Source organism: Xiphophorus maculatus, chromosome 23 (genome assembly GCF_002775205.1).
Source record: "Xiphophorus maculatus strain JP 163 A chromosome 23, X_maculatus-5.0-male, whole genome shotgun sequence".
Classification (NCBI taxonomy): domain Eukaryota; kingdom Metazoa; phylum Chordata; class Actinopteri; order Cyprinodontiformes; family Poeciliidae; genus Xiphophorus; species Xiphophorus maculatus.
The window spans coordinates 8,572,530-8,591,305 of NC_036465.1; the positions used below are offsets into that span (position 1 = coordinate 8,572,530).

Sequence of the window (18,776 nt, forward strand, 5' to 3'; positions counted from 1 at the left end):
TTTTATTCTGACAGTAGCGGGACCGTTACCAGTATGACGAAGTTCGCCTTGACGTCTCAGCTGCGGTGAAGTGACCCACGTAAATAAAATTATTACAACGTGGCACTCAGTGAAACACGGCCTTTAAAATTAGCGGTTTTACTTTCTACACATTTTTATTTAGACCAGTTTCATAGCGGCTAAATTAAGCTACAGTATTATCTAATAGGATGTTTACAAATTAAACAATATCTAAAATTACAACAATATGTTTCAGGAGTAGCTTATTACTATTTGATTTAATTAGTGTCTACAATTTTCAGATTTAATGCTTAAAGAAGTTGTTACCTAAATTAAAAGAAAAACTACATCGTTGTTAAAAATTTAACTCCAGCAAAGTATACAAGTCGTATTAATGTAAATGGTAAAGGAAAAAATCACTATTGGAGCTCGCGGGTTAATGCAGCGGTTCCCAAAGATTTTCTGGGCCCCCCTATGGACTACAATAAAATCCCCCCCAAAAAGAAAAAATAAATAAAAATCAACTGGGCACACACATCGTTCAACCAGACATAAACCTGTACACATATTTTGTTTTCAAACTCCACTGAAGTTTATTTCACACTTCAGGTTGCAACAAAACAAACTACAAACCATCTTTACAGTGAAACACTTTTGTGTAACTGTGTTTTTTTTCTCCATCCATCCATACCGCTTCCCCCGAACCCCCTGCAATGGCACTGCGCCCCCCCTAGGGGGCGCGCCCCACACTTTGGGAACCACTGGGTTAATGTGTTGGGGTATTTTAATCCTCTCTATGCCGTTTGTGGGGTTAATTGCTCAATTCATCATGTTTAATACAGCAGAGGGGAGGAAACGTGCATTCATTGAAGCCCGAGGGCGCCACCTACTGGTTTTACCTTCTCATTTTACTTAGTGAAAAACTTTTCCTCTTCAGGAGCCTCTTTTTTGTCCTCATCGGGGTTCAGGCGAACTCAAGATTTTTAAAGGCTCTTTACCAAACAACTTTGGAAACTTTTCCAGATTTTTCTGTAATAATTTCTTCTAGAATCTCCCTGCACAAAACAAAACAATCGCTTTTATTCTCCGCCTGCAAAGGAATCGTGGTTACTGCCATGCCAACCAACCGATGTGTTTCTGCTGCTGCTGCTGCTGCTGCGTTCATTTTATTCTTCTTCTCAGGTGAGTTCAGAAGCTACAAAACATCTCATAGCAGATCTATAACTTTTATATTATTGTAAAATTAATGCAAGAACATTTTCAGGACACTTAATGACAAAAAAAATCCGTTGCTTTAATTGTTTAAAAATCTAGTTTATCGCTGAAGTGATTTTTAAATTACACAAATGCTGCTTTAGGCTAAAGATTAGAGTGTTGAACCTCAAATTACTACCCTACTGCCCGATTTTACTACAACAAGAATATGTAACTTTCCCTTTGAAGAAAAAGAAATCAGAAAACCTTTTAGAAAAACATATATATGTGTACTTAATTGCATGTTGCATGAGATTACAGAGAACATAGTAAAAAAAAGGACATAAAACAAGACAAAACCAGAAGGAAACAAAAGAAATATCAGTAACAGTTAGTAATCAATTACTTGCAAGTAATTTGAAGTAATTAAACTGACAGTAATGCATGACACTATATGGCTCTCATTTACCTTGTAATAAAATTAGGTGCATTAACATTTAGTTTGTAAGAGTCTTTAAAATGTCTTTACATGTCTTTCAGTGTGTTTAAATATACGGTTTAATGCTGTATGTAGGATTTCTGGAGGTAATTACAGCAGCTCATCTTTCGCCTCTTGCTACTGCAGCAGGAAAACGCCTTCATCTCAGCAGAAACAACATTTGTATTAGATGCAGATGTGCTGACTGCACAGTGAGCCCATCTTCCTCGCAGGAATGAGGAGCTGCTCCTCAGCGTCCCCCAGCATGCAACTGGCCAGGCTCCAGTCAGGATGAATTAAACATTAACCCATCAAACACACTTTTAGATTCAAGCTTCTTAATGCTCCATAGACAAAATCCTTACTGGCTTTGCAGCATATGTTTTTGTTTCCATTGGTATGTAGATTTGTCTTTGAGGTTGGAAGGCCTCCTTACCATCACCCTAATCAACAGATTGTTTACTAGATTCAAGGAGGGATACTTTTAGGGTTTCAAAATAAAATCTTAAATTTTGTTCATACCGGATTTGATTTCATTATTATTTTTTTTGCTTTCTTTAAAAAAATAAAAATAAAAATTGAGTATATTTTCAGAAAGTTGGTTTTATTTCTGTCATCTCTTCTGAGAGTTGAATCCATGTTAGGTTATGAGATTATATTAGCAGAATAAAGACATAACTTTACCAGGAGAACGTCTTGAAATTACAAGATAAACTTTTTAATGGGTTTTTTTTTGTAGAAAAACAAAACAATGTTTCCAAAAGTTAGCAAGAAAAAAATTTCTTCACATTTTGCATGATTTTGTACTTCCATTTGGGTTTCTACTGCTTCTATAAACAGCCCAAGGGCTTAAAAAACACTAAGATGTTTTTAGGCAATAGGTTAATGCTTTTTGGTATCTGTAAAATGAATCGTTTCAAAAACCCTCTTAATGTAACGTCACAAATCAGCAGGCACTTCCCAGTTACTAATAACGAAGCCCAGCCCAATACCTAGCCACCCAAGTGGAGCTCCAGCACCTTTGGTCAGCTGGTTTTACCACTCTAGTTCTGTACAAGGGCTGCTGGAAAAGACAAGTGTTTTGGTGTTGTGCAGGGAGCTCTACTTCTGCTTTTCAAAGATGTATGGTTGTATAATTGTACATCTGTTTGCAGCCATTTTCATGTGTGAGTGTAAACGTTGAGTTGGGAGGCGTGGCCAGCAAAATATCCTAAATCAGCTCCTTATGAGAGGAGATCAAAATAAATACAACTCACCAGAATAAAATCTTTTAACTAAAAATGATTTCCTGGGGATAAAAATGTAATGAACATGTTTTGTAGATCTACCCTAACCTGTTCAAGGAAGCATAATAGGTCACTTTTAAAAATCTGAATTTTCCTGCCAATTGTCTCTTGTTTTATCGGGTTAAGCTGTAGTTTAACTTCCCTCTCTCATCCTCAGGTGCTCCTCTGTGCTTACTGGACAGGTGGTTTAATTACAGCTCTGCTCCAATCACTACCAGTTAAATACCGAGGAGCTCTCCCTACCCTCTCCCTCAGTGGGGCTTCATTTAATCCTGCAAGATAACAGCCACACCTAAAAACTGCCCAGGAGCACACAGGGACTCAGACGATTGAAAGGACGCTGGTTGTTTCTCTTTGTCATTAGAGAGGAAGTGGACACACAGTGCCATTGTTTGGGTATTCTGCACCATTTGATCCATGAGGCCCCAGAGCCAGACTCAGGGCAGTTATAAAGGTAAAGCTTCCTTGAACAGGTTAGGACCGGTTTATGAGTGATACTAAACATTTTCATGGCATTTTATGCACAAAATCATTAGATTAAGAGACTTTAGTTCTGTTTATTTAGAGCTCCTTTCAGAATGTCTTAGGGCCTCTGACACTTTAAATCCAATTAAGCTGTTGCTGGCCACGCTCCCAAACTCAACTTTTACTCTCTCATGTGAATTTGGCTGCAAACAGATGAACAATTATACTATCATATATCTGTGAAAAGCATTAGTAGAGCCTCCTGCACAACCACAAGAACACAGCAAGTGGTTCTGAATGGTAAGATCAAAATCATTAGATTTTGATATTTAGCATGTTTCCAACAGCACACTACTGTACAAGGAAAAAACAAAACACTAAAAGTCATTAAAAGGTAAAGGAGTCAAAAACCAAACATTAGACGGAAAGAAGAGCTTAACAGGCTTTTAGACTAACAAAGTCTACATTCAGCCTGAAGTAACCCAAATCTGATTTTGAATTTTTGCTTTAATGCAACCTGTATCTGAGATTATTATGACAGTCTGAATAACACAGATTGCATTTTTACAAATGCGACCCACGCCACTTGGATATGTGTTCCTAATCCAATATGTATCTGATTTTTAAAAATGTGACCTGTCTCTAATGCTCGGTTCAACCGACCTGAACGTCATTGATACACGACCTGAACGTCACTATTCTGCGTTCTGGTACGCGCAGTCAGGAAGAAAAACAACAGCCACGGCGCACGGTAATGAGGATTAAGTCATGTGCTAGCTGCGGTTGGATAAAAATTTTTAAATCACAAGGTATGCTCCACCGTTAGCATCCGCTGTTAGCGTTTACTCCCAAAAACACTGATCGATCGATCAATCAATCAATCAATCAATCAATCAATCAATCAATCAATCAATCAATCAATCAATCAATCAATCAATCAATCAATCAATCAATCAATCAATCAATCACTTTATTTTGGTAAATTGTCCACATTAAACACAAGAAACAACAAGGAGCATGCTCGCTACATGTGACGTTAGTGCGTATTTTTAGGTTATTTGGGGTTCACATTAGGAGATCACATAAAAGTTGCGTATATTTGGAAACAAAAACAAAAGTGGATTTCACATAAACTAGCTGACCAAACGTGCTCCGCCTGGGTTTTTTTTTTTTGTCTCTGCAGAAATTATAGGAAGGTGTAACAAATGAGGCCAACAGGTCCAGTTTCAGATATTATTTATTTTAACACCCTTTATGTTCAATATGAATCAAGCTCAGAACACTCAAAAAAAGTAAAAAAATAAAATAAAATAAGGCTTTTTAGCTATTTTAAAAAAATATGTGACAGCTTTTAGCAACCTCAACCTTGGCTGAGGTTGCTAGGTAACGGCGCAGTGCCCTCTTGAATGTGACGTTACATTCCTGAGGTTTTTGAAACGGGTTGTTTTCCAGATTCTTAAAACAACTAACTTATATATATTGCTAAAAACAGCGGGGTGTATTTTAAGCGCTTTTTAGAAGCAGTTGAGACCCAAAGGAAGTACGAAATGTGAATTAAAGGACGTGCCGTTTGAATGCCCTCATGGTGCATGCCGCTTTAAGTCTGCTGCTTCTTGAATCTTGCATAGTATCAGATGAGCTGAGTGTTTATTTCCTGTGTGACTAATACTCTGAGAGGAAGAGGGGGCTACATTAGCCTGGGGGGAAGAGAGCTCATTATGAGGAAAAATGCTGATGACAGCTTTAATCTAAAAGTCTTCTGCTTTTAGAAACAATGTGCCAGCTGGATGTGAGGCATCCTTATTAAGAGAACATGTTGTTGAAGCGACCTTTCAGTTGGAGAAAGGAAGTGGAGCAGGAATGAGGCCTGAGACGGGGGGGGGGGAGGAAACTCTGGCATCCAGCTCCAAACATGGAGTCAGATTTTCAAAGGGCATAATGAGCGTGAAACAGCTGCAGAGAAGTTCGGGTGGCTGCAGAGGGAACTACATGTGGTGTTGTGCAATAAGATACACAATGAGTCTTTAATAGAATAATGAAACTGTGCCGGGTTTCCACATTTGTCATCAGATGAAGTATTTTATAACGTGAGGCTGAAGACATCCCATATGCTTCCCTTTATTCATTCATACAAGTCACATTGTTAAAAAGTTCATTCATTTCAGCAGCTTAATTCACTAAATGAAACCCATTACATGGATTAATTAGACTCAGGCTGATGTTTTCAAGCCTTTATTTGATTATTTTCTGCCTAACCTGACATATAAAAATAAAAAAGACACAAGAACAGAGTACATGCCTCAGACTACAAGATAAGTCAAATGTTATGAGTTAAAATCTTATGTGGTGTTTGAATGTGTCAGCTCTAACATATAGTGACATAACACACCTCCAGCTTTTTTAAATATTGGATTCAAAATGTTTGGTTTGTGATTCATTTATTTATTATTTTTAAAATGATGTGGAATAACTTTTGGTCTAGAAATAAAGGAAATATAAATGAATGACATTTTTAACACATAAATTTGAATCAGTGAGGGAATTAGAGATTTTTCATGGAGGCACAACAAAAAAAATCAAACTAAAAAACACTAAACATGGCAATATTTTATTAAAACTAAAAATAAGAATGAAACTTAAAAATAAATAAATAAAAAATACAAAACTACAATATCTAATTGAATATAAAAAAGAACAAAACATTAAACAAATAAATAACACAAAACTATCAAAACTAAAAATAAGAATGAAACAAAAATATGTAATTAAAAACACAAAACTGCAATATTTTTTTGGAACTAAAAAAGAAGAATGAAATAAAAAAAATACAAAACAGGACAATATTTTATTGAAACTAAGAAGAAATAAATAAAAAGACACACAGAAGGTTGCAGAACCCTGAACTAGTGGATGAAAACTGCGATCCTGTCTCAATATGGCTCAAGCTAAAACAGTAACACCTTAATTTATAATTCATTATTAAAGTAAAACGGTGAAGGTAAAATATGAAATTGGTCCAAGGAACTAATTAGCTACAGTTTCTGTGCCAGTGCATATCATAAGAAATTGATTTAGTTTTTTATCCACCCTGTTGGTCTCTGTGTAGAACCTTCCAAGTATATTTAATGCAGGCTTAGAGGTTATTTCTTGATAAGTTTCATATTAATCTGTAAATGAGCCTCTTCTGATTTATGGTTGTATTTTATGAAGATTTTTTATCATAAAAAAAGTTGTCAAGAAATAAGTAAATATGAAGATTTTAGTGAAACAGCCTCCAGATCTAAAGTTAATCAATTCTATAAACAAATTAATGATGACAATGAGATAATTATAGCTTTACATCAAGTTAGATAGGTTAAATAATTTAAAATAACTGGTGCACTACAAAAATGTAGTGAAATTGAAACTTTTAAATAAGGTTATTAGAATCACAATGCAACAAAAACAAAACATAATCAAATTTTTACACATTAAATCAAGTATTTCTGTTTAGTATTTACGTTTGCATCTGTGAGAATGATGTTGGAGCTTTTCACACAGTTTTAAAACGTTCATGAGTTTCCATCATCCTCCCTGATTTGAAAACCAGACATTTCCTCCATTAAAGTTACAGGAAATGAGCCAATGTGAGGGGAAGCGCTTACATGGCCGCCTGTCTCTGTTACCCCCATTTTCTGTCCTCCTCATGTAATATTCATCTGTTTCACCTACATTCACTGGAAACATTTCAGCCATGTTTGAAAATGTGTTTTATGTCTCCACATTTCAGCGGGAGCCACAACAGACTACGACAGCTACAGTGACTTCGTAGAGGAAGACTTCACTCCTCAGCTGGACTACAAAGGTGCAAATGTGAAACACGTGTATAATATTAATAATAATAATAATAATTATAGTAATAATACTTTATTCATCCCCTAACGAGGGGGAAATTTAGTTTGTCCCAGCATTGCACACAATAACAACAATAATAAGCAACAATGAGCATATAATGATAGTCCTAAGGACACACATATTGCTCAGTACATTAAATATATAATCAACATTTAAAACGCACAGCTCTAGAGACTAATAATAATATTTAAGCAGCATTATTTGAGGCAAATACACCTCTCTATGCTTTATATATACATATTGATTATGATTAAAATTTGATGTTTATAATGGTTGTTACATTTGCTGTTCAAAATTGCAAAATTCACAATACAAAATTAACATTTTGGATGTTTTTGTTCCTTCTGAAAACAATCCAAGCACTTAGAACAAACTTCCAGCTGTTATTTTGTCGTCGGTAATTTAATGTTTTTTGGTGTCTGGAAAACAAGCTGATTCAAAACCTCCCAATTGTTGAGTCATAACCAAAAGGAACTGTGCCGTTACCTAGCAACCCCAGCTAAGCACAGCCCCGTTACCTAGCAACCCCAGCTAAGCCCAGTATTTAATATTTAATACCAATATTTAAGTTATTTTTCTTTCCATCACATCTAGAAGATGTGACACTAATGTTTTATTTTTTACAATTTTAACCTTTTGTTAAATATAGAAATTGCGTTTAACTTATTAGACAAATTGGCATAAAATTTGTCTAATAATGTTATTGTTTTATGCTGTTTTGTTGCACAGGAATAATTTTGTACATTTAACAGTTGCTCCATTTTATGGATTTTCTAACCTTTATTAGACTGGCTGCTTTTTCAGTTCTTTCCTTGGATTTTGGAGGAATTTTCCTAAGAATTGATAAGATGACATAAAATAATCTTCACTGGTGACAGAAATGAAAACAGAATACTAAATAATAACAACAATAAATCATTTTTCTGCTTTATTTTGTATGTTTTTTCTTTTTCTTTGAAAACAGACCCAAACTGGTGTCGCTCTCCACATCTGCCTAATGGTGAGGTGTCGTGCCGGTCCGCTCGCGGCGGGGCCCACAGGGGTTTGCTGGGCACCCGGTGTGAGATGACCTGCGACCGAGGCTACCGACTGCTGGGCAGAAGGTCGATTCAGTGCCTCGCCAACCGCCTCTGGTCCGGGTCGGCTTACTGCCGCAGTACGTGGAAACTTTTATTCTTTATTACCAACAATATAAATCTGAGGCCTTGTTAATTACTGCTCTGAATATGCTCTTTCAACCAGAGGCCTTTTTAGAGTCTGTTTAGGGGTTAGGGTTAACGATTAATCGATTGCTAAATAAGTTTACGATTATTTCAATAATTCATCACGATTAATCGTTTCAGCCCTATTTTAAAACAATAGAGCAAAAAGTAAAGGAGTAACATTTTATTTGAACTTAATGAACTTAATTCAGAGTCCTCCATTGGAAATGCTCTGCATGCTAGAGCTCGTCTATTGAATGCTTTAAATAGACGAGCAACTAGATAGACGAGGATCTAACTGTGGATCCTAAAATGGATGCTGATGTTAATGAGAAACCAGAGCTGGGAAACAGACTTACGAATAGTTAGTCATGAGTCTGACAGAACAACCTGCAGGCGTTTCAAGGAGGCTTTGTTTAGACACGTGAAGGATGAATTTTAGTCATCCAGATGTGAAGAAATAAGAAGAGCATGAATAAGAATTTACACTTCAGATTGTAACAGAATGAAACTTATCAAACTGCCAAACTGAGATTTGACCAACCAAAAACATGATTACAGCAGAAACCAGTGTCTAATTCCACTTTATGCTTTTCCTTACATTATTACATGAATTTAAAAGCTAGCAAAATGTAATAACAGAAAGTTTTCTCAATGTACCGCTTGAAATGATCATGAAATTAGAATAAGGCTGAAACGATTAATCAGATTAATCATGATTAATCTATTACTGAAATATTGTTAACTAAGTAAGTAATCGATTAATCATTAACTGGAGAACTCAGACTCTACGAAGGCCATTTGATTAAGAAACTACATATTTAGATCAGTAATTAAATCAAAACTGTACAAAAATATGTAAACAATTTGCATTTAGGATAAAAAAAACACCCTTTATTTATAATTCTGTTTAATCCAAAACAGTTTTAGCTTCACCCAGTTCAAATTCACTAAAGGAATGGTATCACATTCTAGGCAATAAAACAATTATTTTCTCATTTAAAAAAGGAATTTAATTATTTATTTGCATCTTTTAATGTCCATCCATTATCTTACACCCTTGTCCTTAGAGGGGTCGCGAGGGCTACTGGTGTCATGAGGTGCGGTGGTGAAGGTGGTGAGGCAGACGCTGTAGACCCAGGTTGAAGTAAAGATGGTAATTTTAATAATAAATCAGGTTCAAAACAGTCCACAAAGTTCTGGCGGCACGGCTGAGCAGAAGCCAGGGCTCACACCGGTAGCAACAGCAATTATCCGTGGCAAACGAACAGGTAGACAGAAATGACGCGACAAGCGACGAGGACCCGACAAAACACAGAGACACAGGTGAGACTAAATACACAGGAGGTAATTAGAGAACGAGAAACACCTGGGAATAATCGAGGGGAAGACGGGACAACACGGAGACACAGAGACACAGGAAACTCAAAATAAACACAGAAAACACGGAACATGACAACTGGTGCCCATCTCCAGTGAACGTTTCGGGCGAGAGGCGGGGTTCACCCTGGACAGGACGCCAGTCTGTCGCAGCATCTTTTAATGTATTTCAAATATTGTTGAAAAAAGCTTATGAGATTAAATGTAACTGCGACAGACTGGCGACCTGTCCAGGGTGAACCCCGCCTCTTGGCCAAAACGTTCACTGGAGATGGGCACCAGTAGCCTTCACAACCACTCTAAGGTCAAGGGTGCAAGAAAATGGATGGATGGAGGTTAAATGTAAATCTGTGTAATGTGACAATTTTGTATCTGATTAATCGATTAATTGATTAATCGTCAGAATAATTGATAGAATATTTGATTACTAAAATAATTGTTTGTTGCAGCCTTAAATTAGAATAAATAGATGAAAGGTCCTGCAGGAAGAAATAGGCCACAAATAATATTTTTTGATTGAAATTTGATCTGTAAATCATACACTTCAAAACCACAAAATCTTATCAAGTATTCCTGGTTTAGGTTCTTGTCCAAATATCTTAGTACACTTTAAATAAAACAAAAATAACTTAAAAGGAACTATCCAGAAAGACATAAGAGCTTATTTTGAGTCAATTATATCTTAATATTGATGAAAATTTGCTCTTATATTGGAAGATTATTTCACTAAAACCTGAGAAAAATCTCGTTATAAGTAAAATAATCTAGGACTTTTAAATCAATATTAAGGATTTTTGACTCAAAACAAGTTCTTTTATCTTGCTGAAAAGTCACTTGTAAGTAAATTGTATTTTATTTCAAGTGTACAAGATATTTGCACTAGAACATAAACCAGAAATACTTGGTAAGATTTTGTGTTTTTGCAGTGTAAAAAGGGGCCTAAATATGACTGCAGTGAATGTGTGTTGATGTTTCTGCAGGGATTCGTTGCCATGTCCTGCCCCTCATCCCACAGGGCAGATACTCCTGCACTCAGGGCTTCTTCGTGGACTCCAGGTGTGAGTTTACCTGTCGACCCGGCTATCGCATCGAGGGGGAACACTCACGCACCTGCCTGCACCGGGGTTCGTGGAGCGGAGTGCAGCCGGAGTGTTCAGGTTGGGTTTCTTTAAGATGTTCAAACTTTTAAAAAGTCTTATAGGAAATTCTGTGAAGTGCAGCTTTAACTCGGATCCATTTGTGCTATTGTTTAACTTCCTGAGATTCCTTTCTCAAAACAAGCTCCATATGTGTTTGCTCCAACGGCTTCACAGGAACTGACTAATTTCCTGAGTGGATCCAAACCGCAGCCCGCAGTTACTTTTCATGTTCAACTCCTGAAATAAAAGCTGTTGCCTTTTCCACAAAACACTTCGTAAAACTTCATTACGTTTTCTGAATTAGCATTAGCGTCACTTAACCGTATTGTCTGTGTTTATCTTACATCACTTTGTTCTCTAAATGGGTAAATATGAAATTTTAGACCCATAAATCGTTACTTATTGAAATCATAAAATATAAATAAAGCATACTTAGGCCTTGTCGTTGTTTTTAAAGGCAAATAAATTATTCTAAAACACATATTAGCAGTAAAAAACAGGAAGTGAGCACCATATTTGGATCTGCAGTGTCAGATGGATTCATGTTTTATATAAATTAAAAGGATAATTTAATCAGAATATGTTTAATAATTGTAGCAAGAGCTTTTGATACAAAGATAATATAATCAGGCGGTAAAGAGGAGAGCCTATGAGATAATTATTTAACTTCAGATTTTATTATTTATTTTCTCTGTGTCTGAGCTAAATGACGGACAAAGTCTTTAACTGATTGCTTTACCTGCTGTACCACCCAAGATGTGTAGTGTTAGCATCAAACGATTTTTTAGGACAAAATACCATTTTCATGGGGAAACTAACTGCAAATATCAGAGTTTAAGCAGCTTGACAAACTTGTTTCTGGACTATTGTTTTGACAGAAACATTAGTAAAACATAGAATGGTTATGTGGAAAAAAAAGAGACTTACACAATCACTGCTTTTTAATCTAAAGAAGGCTTTTCTGAGGATACTTTTAGGAGGAATAATGCTGGCAGAACTGCAGGAGAAATGACTTTTTCTCTCTCAATGTTGCCAGAAATATTGTTGTTTTTCTCTGAGTTTGACACAAAGAGGTTTTATAGCTTAAATCTGTCCTTTGGGTTCTGGTCTACTAGGTCTCACATGATAAATCACCATAAAGAAAAATGTTATTAATTCACACACTTTACCATCGCTACTTTTTTGTCTTTGGTGGACATTGTGTGATGCATCCATGACCGAATTTAGTATTCCAAATTAAAAATTATTTGTTTTATGGCCCATTTTGGCTGTATTCTACTGACTTTATGGCAAATTTCTTGGACTTAGAGATGAATTTACTGCCCTAGCTATTAGCCTGACCACTACTGATTAGCTGTTAAAATTATATTTGCCAGTTTTTAACATCTTAAAGGAGATCTATTACACAAACGTCACATTTTGCATGTGACATTTTTACTTATTCGAGTTAAAAAACAAACACCCAGACATTTTTTTGGCAAAAAGTGAAGGTTTTTTAATATCTGGAAATTGACCCGTTTCAAAAACCTGATTGTTGAGTTACACTCGACGCGCACTGCGCCGTTAGCTAGCGAACCCCAGCCAACTCACTCTGTTACCTAGCAACCCAAGAGGAGCTCCAACACTTTTGGTCGGCAGGTTTTACCGCTCTATGTCCTGTACAATGACTGCTGGAAAAGACAAGTGCGTTGTTGTTGAGTTATCATTCAGAAACCACCTGCTGTGTTCTTGTTGGTTGTGCAGGAGGCTCCACTTTTGCTTTTCAGAGATGTACTGTAGTATAATTGTGCATCTATTTGCAGCCATTTTCACATGCAATTGTATACATTGGATTGGAGGTTGTTGCCAGCAGCAGATTGTTTGGATTTAAAGTGACAAGAGGCCCTAAAACAGCTCAATCTGAAATAGGCAGAACTGACCAGATTAAAATCTCATTATCTAAGAATGATTTTGTGGAAAAAATGGAATGAACATGTTTTGTTTAGCTATAGAGCAATACTAACCTGTTCAAGGAAGCATAATAGGTCACCTATGGTAACATGATGAGAGACAAACAGGAAGAACTATGCCAGATGAATAGAAATGCATAGCTGCAGATCTTGCAATAATAAAAGGCATATCTTGTATCTGCGTTTTGTGGTGATCAATATTTTACTTCAGATACCGACCCTCCGAAGATCAGGTGTCCACCATCCAGACTGAAAGTGGCTGAACCTGGGAAGCTCACCGCCAGAGTGAGCTGGGAATCCCCAGCTGCCACTGATACTGCAGACAAACACCTTAAGTAAGTTGATTTTCTCCTTCCTGCTTCTTCTTCTTCACTTTTAAATAAACACTCGACCGTCTCCTGCCTCTCTGCTGTGCAGTGTGGTGCTAGTGGACCAGCAGCCTGGCTCCGAGTTTAAAGAGGGACTGCATGTCATCAGATACAAGGTGTACGATCAGGCCAGGAACAGAGCTGCCTGCAAGTTTATTGTACGTGTTGAGGGTAAGCGGCCAAGGGTTTTTTTCCTCTCATGAAGTGATTCCAGCTGCTACACATGGAGCTGACACAGGCGTTTTTCCACTCTGTCTCAGTGAGAAGGTGTCCAGCGCTGCCGCCACCGCTGCACGGTTACCTCATCTGCTCCTCTGATGGGAATAACTACGGCGCAGAGTGTGAATACCTCTGCGACGGCGGATATGAGCGCAAGGGAGCGTCTAGCCGAGTCTGCCAGTTCAACCGCAGCTGGAGCGGAGGACCGACTGAGTGTGTCTGTGAGTAGAAACACACAAAACACAGCAACAGTTTAAAAGGTGTATCGATAAATTCATTTAGATTAGTGTTTTATAGCACGAATCTTTGGGAGATGTGACTATTTTTGTTTAAAATCTGGATAATGTGTAACTTTTTGAGTACAGGGTTATCTGGCGAGTTTTAAATTTTTTCAATTAATACCAGAGACCTTAGAAGTTTGATTTGGGATTAGCTCATACTTATTTTAAGATATGTTTTGAGTCTTGTACACTTAGGATGTTTTCATAGCTGATAGTCTGGTGGTCATGGTTGGACTGGGGACCAACATTTGTTACATTTTCAGCTGCTGCAGTTCGCCTTCACACTGCACTGCATCAAATGATCCAAACCCTCCAAAACACCTGATCCCATCCTCGCCTGCGCTGCATCAAAAACTACTGAAGGAAACAACATAAAAACCACAGAAGAAGATATTGAGCGTGACTTCTTTCTTCGCAACATATAAACAAAACTCGTGTTGCATCAGATGTTAGTGGTTGTAGAAGGTTCTTGGTAAAAGAACATGAGCTATTTCTCCCATTAAAACATTAGTATTGTTGTTTCTAAATGAATATGAACTTGTTTTCTTTGCATTATTTGAGGTCTGAAAGCTCTGCAACTTTTTCATTATTTTGACCCTTTCTCATTTTCTGTAAATAAATACTAAATTTTTGCTTGGAATTTCATTTTACTCAAACATATATCTATAAAAAGTAAAATCAGAGAAACTGACTTTTATGTGGTCTCTTAATTTTTTCAAGAGCTGTATTTATATACTAGCTTTTTGCTCTTGGGGAACCCCTGGTGGTGTGGAGGTCCTAAACAGCCTCTTTACTCCCATTGCCTTGGAAAAGCTCAAAAATCGTGAATAATTTTAACAGCCTTGGTAAATTTGTGCAAACATTGTAGTATTTATGTGCTGCAGTTGGTAAATTATTGTTTATTTTGCAGCGATGGAGTTTAAGTTCAGCGTACAGACAGTCGGCGCGCTCCTGGACCAGTTCTATGAAAAGAGGAGGCTACTGATCATGTCGGCGCCCAACATATCCGACCCGGACTACCAGCTGCAGAACATCATGATCCAGGTGAGGAATCGTCGCTCTGATTTCTACAGTGTTTACAGGGTTGTTTTTTTAACAGTGCTTTAACAAACAGGTTCTTCTTTTCCCCAGAAATCTGACTGTGGGTTGGACCTTCGACACGTCACAGTGGTTGAGCTGCTGGGCTCTCCGCCGCGTGAGACAGGACGCATCAAAGAAAATCTGCTGCAGTCGGACGTCATCGAGGGTTTGAGGTGAGACCTATTTATGGTTCATTCAGAGAAAATAAACTAATTAACAAAAATATATATATCATTACAAGTAAGGAGTATTTTCTCTTCACCTTTTAAAGGGGAAATATTATGCAAAATCAACATTTTTGGTTTTTTTTATCATGTAATAATGTCATTTCCTAGAAGTGTTTCACAATATTTTGTGACAATAATAATAAAAATTATGATACAGTTCTTTTTACTACTTCATTTTAATATAAATTAACGAAGCTTCGAGGGAGATAAATTTTCCGCGAGGAATTTTAATAATCGAGGTACTCAATCATTTGAGGAATCGTTTCAGACCTAATTTCAAACAAGTAAAATGTCAGAGAACAACTAAAATAAAGTATAACAATAATCAAGCATAAAAAACTTCCATATCCAGATTAAAAAGGAGTAAGAAGAAGACAGTTTGTTAAACCTACTTTAATTGTCTCAAATTTTTACTCATGTCACAATTTCTACTATTTCCAAATTACATCTATACAATTAATTTATTATTATGCAGTCTTACTATTTACAGTCTTCTGTAACTCATCCATACAGCTACATTCATTTTTAATAAAACAACCAGAAGCTAAATATTTTCCTGTTCTATGTTATCCATTGTTTTTCAAGTTAGTTTAGTTAAATACAGCATGAAGGCAACATAGTTACTTGATTATGCTATAAAATGGCACTATGAGTCTGGAAAACTCGCAACACTCTCCTTTAATGTAAAGAAAACACTCACTTAAGAGAGTCTATTACTCTTATCCATTTTATAGTTAGTCATCTTCAAAGAAACATAATTAAAACAAGCTTTGGTCTACTGAGTTTTAAAAAAAGTCTCAACTTTGCACCAGAAACACACTAATTCCTCCTAGGAGAACTCTAGGCTCAGACTTCTTTCCAATAACTGTGTAAGTCGAGAATGGAGCCCCTCTCATTCTTTCCAGTCTGGAAAATCTCCAAACATCCAGTCTTTACCCTGACTCATGAATCCACAGCTTCACAGGACTGAACACAGAGAGTGGTAGTTAAAGGCAAGACGCTGCAGGGTAGGGAATAAAAGAAAAGAGCCAAACTTTGTCCAACATGTGTGGCAGTTGCAGCAGTAACAAAAAAATAAAAGTAGATGTGTTAAAGGTGACATATTATGCTTCCTGGAACGGGTTAGTGTAGGTCTATGGCCTGTACAAAACATGTTCATTACATTTTCTATACAAAATAATTCTTAGATAAAGAGATTTTAGTCTGATCAGTTCATAATGACCTATTTTAGGACATCTTGTCACTTTAAATCCAAATATGTTGCTGCTGGCCACGCCCACTTAACTCAACGTTTACACTCGCACGTGAAAATGGCTGCAAACAGATACGCAATTATTCATCCACACATCTTTGAAAAGCAGAAGTAGAGCCTCCTGCACAACCAACAAAAATGCTGCAAAGTGGTTTCTGGATGTTAAATCAACAACAAAACACTTGTTGTTTCCAGCAGCCATTGTACAGTGCATATAGTGATAAAACCAGTAGCGGCTGGTGCTAAAAAAACTGAGGGGGGCGCACACAAACAAATGAAAAACAAACAAAACAAATCTTAAAAAATAGCACTATTTGAACATGAATTTTGCCCTCCTTTCCTTCTGCCCTGCAAATTTCTCAATTACATTCTTGTTAAAGTCAGTCATCTCTGTGACTAGTCTTTTCTCCATTGACAACATGGCCAATGCATTCAGCCTGTCCTGAGTCATTGAGTTTCTCAGAAAAGTCTTGATTCTTTTCAGAGTTGAAAAGCACCTTTCAGCTATGCTAAGTTTCCCCCAAAAACTTAGCTTCATTGCATTGTCTAGGTGGCTGCGGCTGTTTTCGTGCTGTTTGCATTTTTCTGAAAGATGTTTTAAGTCTCTTACCCCAGTTGTTGTCCACATTGCCTCCGTGCCAGAACTTTGAAATAGCAAACACGGAAAGCAGTAAAATGCATTGCTTAATGCAAACGTGAATCGACCTAACGAACTGCAGCTGCGCCAATCAGTCGAATCGGGGATTGTCCAATCACACAATGTTTTAAAAAAAATTAGCCAGTACTGACGCTCTACCAGTAATGACACAACAAAATGGGTGTGTCCGGGACGCAGAGCGCTGCGCCCTGTGGAAAACCTTAAACAACCAATTGAAAGTCAGCCTCAGATCACCTGCTTGCCAAAAGTTGATGCGCCTACATACACTCTCATTAGGACGGCGCCCTGCACATAGGAAGTGTGCACAATGTGAGCAATTAGAATTATGTATTTACTATTTTAATAAATTCTAACATGTCTATTGGACACACAGTATGAATAAATACATTTCTAAGTATTTTGCAGTTCAGAATAGAAATCATTTATTATCTAAACAATTTAAAGGGGGCGGCGCCCAAGCGCCCCCTACTGGCCAGCCGCCACTGGATAAAACCAAACGTGCTGGAGTTCCACTTGTGTTGCTAGGTTAAGGGGCTGGAGTTGCAAGGTGACGGTGCAGCACTCATTGAATGTCACTTAACAGGAGGTTTTTGAAACGGCTCATTTTCCAGACACCAAAAAACATTAATTTGTTGCCAAAAAACGGGCAGGTGTGTTTTTAAGCGCTTGTCTTGTTTTTGGAAGCAGTAGAAACCCAAAAAGTACAAAACCGTGCACAATATGTTTTGCATAACTGGCCCCCTTTAAAGCTGCAGTTTGTAACTTCTATAAAAAAATACTAGAGGTAGGAGGAAGGTTGTAGCGCTGTCAGTCACACTCTGCTCATCCAGTCTTACTCCTCCCCCTCTGCTACTGCAGAGCCTGCCATGAATGCTCGGCTAGTTGGCATAGCCACCCATGATGGCAGATAAGCACTGCTTTGTGTTTCTCCACAATTAGCACATTGAACAGGGAATACACCAGTTGATTGACAGCACTAAGATCCGCCTCCTGGCTCTGATTGGTTATTTTTGGTCGGGAGCGGTGCGTTTAAACAATAGTAGCATAGTGACGAGGTAGAAGAGATCAATCTTTTTGCAAATCATGAAAACAGACTCTGTTTCTGTTGTTAATTGCTTGTATTGTTTCCGTCTCTAGGCAAGCATTCAGAATCTCCCGATTCTACTTCAGCATGGTGCTGCTGGACAAGCTGGGCATCGACCAGGAGCGCTTCATCGTCCCGGTGTCGTCAGAGGAGCTGTTCTCCTACATTGACAATTTCCTGCTGCAGGAGGAGGAGCGGGAGAGGCTGGAGCTGCACAGAGACTTCTGTGACTAATCTATGGAGGCTCTCCTGCTGTCGTGGCAACGCTATCACGTTTATTAGAGGAGATGCAGAGGGACAACCAACCAGAAACCAGTTCCAGGAGGAGCAGGGGGAAGCAGAGGGCAGCTCCTCATGTTTAAATGGGGTCATTACACAAGACTGAAGTGCTGGCACTGTTTGTTCAATATAAAACCAACATCTGGGGCAGGAAAGGAAGGAATTTATTTTATTTTACATCAGGCGCAAATTCTGTTCTAATTTATAATGACATAAAAACATTTTATTGCAAGAAATCTAGAATAAACTATTCTGCTTTAATGTCATGTTCAATTATTAAATCCCAGTTAAAAAATCTAGTTTACCAGTAAATGACGCATTAGAAGAGGGAAAATGACCAG

The 18,776-nt window shown here is 37.5% G+C and overlaps 1 protein-coding gene across 1 annotated transcript; it reads left to right on the forward strand.

Annotated features, from left to right (window-relative positions):
• Positions 1–888: 888 nt before the first annotated feature.
• On the forward strand, positions 889–18,696 carry srpx2 (sushi repeat containing protein, X-linked 2). Its single transcript, XM_014468939.2, has 10 exons — positions 889–1,182; positions 7,193–7,267; positions 8,282–8,473; positions 10,880–11,056; positions 13,199–13,322; positions 13,405–13,526; positions 13,616–13,795; positions 14,766–14,899; positions 14,987–15,108; positions 18,210–18,696. The coding sequence occupies exons 1-10, from the start codon at positions 1,116–1,118 to the stop codon at positions 18,388–18,390; spliced, it is 1,374 nt and encodes a 457-aa protein (XP_014324425.1). The 5' UTR covers positions 889–1,115; the 3' UTR covers positions 18,391–18,696.
• Positions 18,697–18,776: the final 80 nt, after the last annotated feature.